Genomic DNA, 6,882 nt, shown 5'->3' on the forward strand with positions numbered 1-6,882 from the left:
GCCCCAGGCAGCTGCTGCCATGGTGGCACAAGCTCTGCTGTCCATCAAGGTCCCGTAGTGCAGGGGCTTGCAGATGGCAACGTAGCAATCATAGGACATGATGGTGAGAAGGGACAACTGTGCTGACATGAAGAAGAGAAGGAAAAAGAGCTGTGCAGTACATCCTGTGTAGGAGATGGCCCTGGTGTCCCAGAGGGTGTTGGCCATGGCTTTGGGAAGAGTGGTGGAGATGCTGCCCAGCTTGAGGAGGGCCAGGCTGAGGAGGCAGAAGTACATGGGGGTGTGCAGGCGGCGGTCGCAGGCTACGGCTGTGCTGATGAGGCCGTTGCCCAGGAGGGCAGCCAGGTAGATGCCCAGGAAGAGCCAGAAGTGCAGGAGCTGCAGCTGCTGCGTGTCTGCCAATGGCAGCAGGAGGAACTCGCTGATGGAGCTGCTGTTGGGCATCTGCTGTTGTTGGGCTTGGAGTCCTGCTCAGAGTGCAGAAGATAATGACAAGTCCAGACCATTCTCAGAGGCACTACTCCTGCTATACTATGAAATGTTTTAATTCTCCTACAACAGTGTACATTTAGCACCATTACTTGCATTTAATTTCATGTATTTCAGCTTTTGTTAAGCAGAAGCAGCATATGGAGCTCTAACCTTCCTCTTCTTTTCTTATCCCTTCTCCCTGGATATTTTCATCTGTTTCATGTCTCATATCTTTACCCCAAGTGCTCTTAGAGCCCCCTACCCGAGCTTCTGTGGCATTCAGTTTCAGTTAGAAAATGCTGCCTGTTTGTAGGATAAGTGAATTATTCATGCCTACAGAAAATGATGATAATTCCATCCTTCAAAGGGAGGACTGAAGGGGAGACTGAAAGCACATCATGTGTGAGTGTTCACAAAACAAGCAATTGATTGATGAAAAATTCTCAGAACTCTTATTGCCCCTTTTAGATTTCTGACTCCAAACCTCTTTGCCTCAGAACAGGAAATTTAAACCCCCTGCCTTGGCTCTCCTCTTGCAAAGTGCCCTCAGAAACATTCAGTTGTGCAGTGGAGCTGTGATCCCCTGCCCCAGGCAGCAGCTGTGGCAGCACAAGCCCTGCCGGGGGCTCCTTACCCACACACGTCTCCCTGCAGTGCCCTGGGCAGCTCCCCGGGCAGGCTGAGTGCTGAGCCTGGCAGGTGGCGGAGTCCCATACCCGGCACACAGCCCCTGGGGCACAGCAGGGACCCTTCTCTGCAGGACAGCCCTGGGCACCCGCCTGCAGCCCCGGCTGCACAGCCTGCAGCCGTGCTGGGACATGCAGCCCTCAGGGCTGTGATTTCATACTGCAGTATGGAAGCCCTCAGCTAAAGCAAAAGTACTTTTCTCAGTAAAGAAACTTGCAGTGAGTGAAAGCAATCTGCTGTTGCATGTCCCACATTTATATAACCCTCTATTAAAACAGCTGCATAACCTACTGCAAGAGAGTTACCGTGTTGTTGTCTGTGAGCAATGCTCCTTCAGAGAGCTCACAGCCCCCTCACACCGTACACATCTTTCAAGTTCTCTCCAATTTCTCTCATCCCTGTCTTTCACCTGCTGACTGTGCTGTGCACAAGAGCTGCTCCTGGGCACAGCTGTCTCTCTGCAGCTCTGCCCACTTGTATGAGCTCCCTGTGTCCCAGGAGCCCGGCCCAGCTCAGCATCAGAGGATGTCATATTTTATCCTTCCCACTCTTCTCCCCTGAGATGTCCCTGCGTCCTCTTGGCCAACAGATCCTGAAAAACAACAGCATCATGATTGTACTTTGAAATCTGATGAATTAAACACCAAATGTACAGTGGTCAGTGACTGATTCCAGACCTGATACCTGAGATCCTGTGATGAAACAAAATGGGCATACAGGCAAGGACAGAGAGAGGTGGACTTCCCCTGTGCAGGGCAGTGATTTAACTGAGGCAGTGCAGGAGTCTCATCCCTAATGGGAAACCCTGGGGCTGAAATGGGATTCAGCTCCCCATGGACACACAGTATCCACTGAGAATGCAGAGTTACACAGCTGACTAAATGGATGAGCTCACAAAAGAAGAGCCAGATCTTTCTCTGTTCTCCATCTGCGGCATATTCTGGAGCTCAAGGCAATACAAAGATAACATACATCTTTATTCTTCAACAGACATAACCTCAGTTTTCAGTGGGCTCTCAAGTGAACAGCTTCAGAAGCAGCCTAATGTCTCTGGGCTCTCCCACACACTCACATCCAACTATAAATGCAGCACAGGGCTTTCAGGAAAGCCATACCCATGGTGTATCTGTGCTGCTGTGTCAACTCCAAGACCCACAATGGATCTAATGTCTGTGTGCCACCTTCTTCACAGTAATACCATAGATGAGCTATCCAGTCAGGCTATGTCCAGTGATGCTTTCCAATGAGGATGTTTACTTCTGTATTATTGCACTAATGAGAACAACAAAACTTGATGAGCTAGAAATCTTTGTAGAGTTACATGCCTGAGTTTGGACCACAGTGGCACAGTTGAATGGCTTCTACAACTGCACTGTAGCACAAGGGGTATACAGGGGTAGCACTGGGGTATACATTCTTAATGATGGATTGGTGAGGAGACAAGGAAAAGAGAGTGCACTGAGCTCTGCCTGGGGATGGCAGAGCAGCCACGTCAGAGCTAATGGAAATGGCCAATGGAGGAGATCAACAGTGCCTGTTCCTGTCTTCCTGATCAGGGAGAGCAAGTGGAAGGTGCCCTGTGCAGACAGATGGGAGTCTCATGTTGTCAGGCCCTTTTTCCCTTTGGGAGCCTTTTTCACTCCAGTATCTGCTGCAGGGACAGCACAGCAGGGCATGTGCTATCCAGCAGATCCTTGGAGAGCACAGATGGCAGCTTCTTGACCAAGCCATGGAGGAACCAAAGAGGAGAGGTGCTCTACTGGATCTCATATTCTCTGGCATGGTAGGTCTGGTGGGAATTGTGAAGGTCAAAGGGGCATCAGGCCACATGCAAGATGCAAATGGGTATATTATTTATTTATTTGTTTGTTTGTTTGTTTATTTATTTTGTGTCTGTAAGCTTAAAAGATAATCATTAATGTCAATAAAACTGAAACAAAGAATTGAATACAAAGATAGAAATCAATGAAAATGCATTAACCCTTCTGAAGATGAGAAATTCTAATGAGCCTTGTTCCATTTTTAGTTGTAAATATGAGTCTTTGATGGGATTTTGTGTCTTTTTTTTTTTTTTTTTCCTTGCTATTCAGGTGTCTTCAGGTTCAGGGACACAGACAGCAGTGACATTGCCAATCCCCTGTGACTAAAGCCTGGTGTCTGCCGCTGTTCTTCCCTGCTGCTTATTTCATGTCCCTCATCCACCAGGTGTCTTCAGCTCTTCTAAATAAATGGCCGTGGTTAAGAGCATGTTTTCAGCAGACCATTTGGGCACAAGCTCCTGCCACTACCCTCTTGATTTCCCCATCCCTTGCTCTTTGTTCAGTCAGATACCTCCCAATTATCTGTCTGATTTCTGACTTAGAGGGAAATTACTGGAATTTGCTCCATTCCTCAAAAGTCTGATGGACTGCTTTGTCAAATCCTTCACCGTGATTCTATCTATCCCATCCTTTCTTCGTCTAAATCATTTCTTGAACAAACATTCCCTATGAAAGAAAACCTCAGCAGACGCAGCTTGGACATGGCATGCAGTTGATCACTATGTTTTACTGTTAATTCATTTGCATCACCTTTCCTTCAGTCTGATGGCCAAAAAAAAAAAAAAAGAGAGAGAGAAATTTTTCCTTTTCCATGTGCAGCTGGTTCTCTGTGGAAAGCCAGTGGGAGTTGGTGCAAAGCAGGTTTAATGCTGAGCAGGTGATGGCAGAGGAGAAGAGTGATGTGAGGAAAAGTGATGTAAGTCCCATGGGGCCAATGTGAGTAGAAAGGGGGTGGGGATGTTGAGGAGCTTTGTCAACACAGTAACAGAATAGAACTCCTTGGCACATCCCGGATCACTATCAGTTGCAAAGTGCTGTTTTAATGTCTTGATCAAACCAAAATATAAATAAACAGACAAAAAATGTCTGCTGGATTCTTCCTCTTTAAGCTCTCTTCAGATATCTCTCCATTTTGCTGAACAAGTCCTGAAAACCTGAAGATAACAGGAAGGCACAAGGCACAGGAGGCTCTTTAGGTTATAATGGGCCCCAGGGCGCATTTGCTGCTGAGTCCATCAACCTCCAGTGCAGAGAGAAGTTTGCACAGAGTACCCAGCAAGACAAAGTCAGAAGTAACAGTGAAGTTTCTTGGAGTATTAATGGGCCCAATGAGGGCCATTAACAAGCAAGCTTCCCAAGGGACTTGTTAGAGCAGATAATTGGAAGCCATGACTACAGGCAGGAAGAGGCACTGGCATGGTGGCTCTGATGCTAAGAGACCCCTCCTTTGTCTTATGAAGCAGAAAGGCCAAGCCCTGATCCCCAGACCCTTGGCAGGGAGGACCTCATGCTGACTAAGGATCCTTACTGGGGCAATGAGTTGGAAGTCTGTATGATGTTAAATGAAAGACATGGGAACAGAAGATCCCAGGCTCTGCATGGGGTGCAAGGACAGTGGGAAGTTCATGTCCCATGTGTGTCCTGTGTTTCATTGCAGGATGTGGGATGTGAGAAGGGTCCTGTCTGAACAAGCAGTCAGTTCGAAGGAAACTCTGAACTTCAGACCTCTCATTTCCAGTGCCCTCCTGTGCACACTCTCCCATAGTTCGATGTTTTCTATGTTCTGCATTGCCCAGAAGTGCACCCAGTGCTCCATGTGAGGCTGCAGCAGCGCAGAGCAGACAGGGACAATCCTTTCCCTCACCCAGCTGGCAATAAATTGCTTGATGCACTCCAGGGGACCGTTGGCTTTCCTGGCTGCCTGGGCACACTGCTGACTCATGTTCAATTTGATGCTGACCAGGACCCCCAATCCTTTTCAGTCAGACTTCTCTCCAGTGTCCTGTATGCAGTCAGTGTGTATGTCCACTGTTGCCCCTGCCCAGATACACAATCAGGCACTTGTTATATTTTAGGCACTTGGTGCTTAGTACCAACTGGTACCCACTTCTCTGACTTGTCAACATCTCTTTGCAAGTTTTGTCCACCCTCAGTGGAGGCAACAGCACCTCCTCATCTGGGCTCATCAGCAAACTTGCTGAGAACATCTTCTAGTCCTGCATGCAAGTCATCCACAAAAACATGAAAGAGAAGTGGCCCTAAAATGGAGCCATGGGGACCTCTGATAGTGACCATCTAACAGCCTGATGGAGCCCAGTGACTATAGTCCTTTGGGCTTGACCTATTGGCCAACTGTTCACCCACCATGTTATGGAGTGCATGGCTGGGCTGCCACACAGCGCTGTTAGAGAGGGGAGGTACTTTGTTCCTTCTCTCCCTGTGTATATTCCCGCTGTCACGGAGTGAGCTCTGGAGAGAATTCCATGATAAAACACGTCAATCACATCACAGCTTCAACTATGGCACTTATGACTATTGGATTGCAAGCAACACGTATTGCGTAGCCACCACCTGCATCCTGATGAGTCCTTGGATGAACTAGAGAATAGTCGGTGTAAAGCATAAGGTCACAGAGCCAATTTCCAGCCACATGAGCACAGTGCCATGAACACCATCGAACCACAACCAATTCCAGAAGTCAGAGATACCCAGCTTGCTGCCCTTCCAGTCGCGATTGATGTACCCTTTCTTATCTCAGGGCAGCTGCACAGCATCTTTCACTCGCTGCAGGGCAGTAGTAGTGTACTTTTCCCCGATGGAGTTTCTGTTCCTTTTGAACGTGTTAAGAACCTCAGTCATTACCACTATCCTGGTAACCTTGGTTAGTGGCCAATGGAAGTTGTGGCTCCTCTGAAGCTCCTCCTCTTCCTCATCCTCTTCATCTGCCAGCACTCAAAATGCCCCTGAAGTGTTGCACAACAAGGTGCAAATGAGGGCTCGCCAAGAGTCATGGCATGTTATGTAGTTGGTGTAAGGTAGCAGTGTTTACCGATGCACTGAAGGTCATAACTGAGATATTAAGTCTAGTGATGTAGTTCCCTGGTTTCAAGAAATACCCAGGGAGGGGAACCTCTAACAGGCAGAGGGAGAAAGGGTCCCCTACAGTTGATAAGGCCCAGCATATCACGCCATTCTCCCAGTGGGATGTCAGAGTGGCCAACTCTTTCCAGAAATTAGATGCCACTTGGTTGAGCAGAAGTGAAAGAAGCAAGAACAGACACTGTAGAGGTCCTACCCTAGAGTTCTTGGAATAGTGTATTTCATGATTTATGAAATCTAGTCGTGAACTGAACCATCTTTGTCTGGAGTATATGACTCCCTGATTGTCCAATCTGGTCTGATTCTGCAAACACAATGACAATGCAAAGCACCAGCAAGTCACTGCTATCTTTGCTAATTCTATAACTGACAATAAATGAAAAGCAGATGTATCCTTCTATTCAGGCTTAAATATGGGGAAGTCTTGAACAGAGCACAGATCTCCTTGATGTAATGCTGGACAGTTTCATCAAAACTGGTGCCACAGGGGATTTAGGATCCATTAAGGCTGAGGTTACAGCAACAACCGTGGACCTTCTTGAACCGTTCTCCTCCGACTTCTTTGTCTCCTCTCCTCCCACCCCAAGTGCATTTAGCAGAGATGAGCCTGCTGTCTATCAAGAGCTTTCAGCCATGGAGCCCCGGAAAAATCTCCTGGGGAAGCAGTGAGGAAGAGAAACTCCAATCCTCTGGTGTGCTGATCTGGGCGGGCTCCTGGGACACAGGGAGCTCGTACAAGTGGGCAGTGCTGCAGAGAGACAGCTGTGCCCAGGAGCAGCTCTTGTGCACAGCACAGCCTACATCT

General features: G+C 48.0%; 1 protein-coding gene across 1 annotated transcript in view; it reads right to left on the minus strand.

Moving 5' to 3' along the window:
• The window catches only part of LOC107321103 (olfactory receptor 14J1-like), a 7,387-nt gene extending 6,559 nt beyond the window's left edge, over positions 1 to 828 (minus strand). Inside the window, exon 1 of the mRNA XM_032447931.1 lies at positions 10 to 828. Within this exon, the coding sequence (XP_032303822.1) occupies positions 10 to 444 (435 nt within the window). The 5' untranslated portion in view covers positions 445 to 828. The remainder of the gene's footprint in view (positions 1 to 9) is intronic.
• Between the last annotated feature and the right edge of the window lie 6,054 nt (positions 829 to 6,882).

Source organism: Coturnix japonica, chromosome 15, assembly GCF_001577835.2.
Source record: "Coturnix japonica isolate 7356 chromosome 15, Coturnix japonica 2.1, whole genome shotgun sequence".
Classification (NCBI taxonomy): domain Eukaryota; kingdom Metazoa; phylum Chordata; class Aves; order Galliformes; family Phasianidae; genus Coturnix; species Coturnix japonica.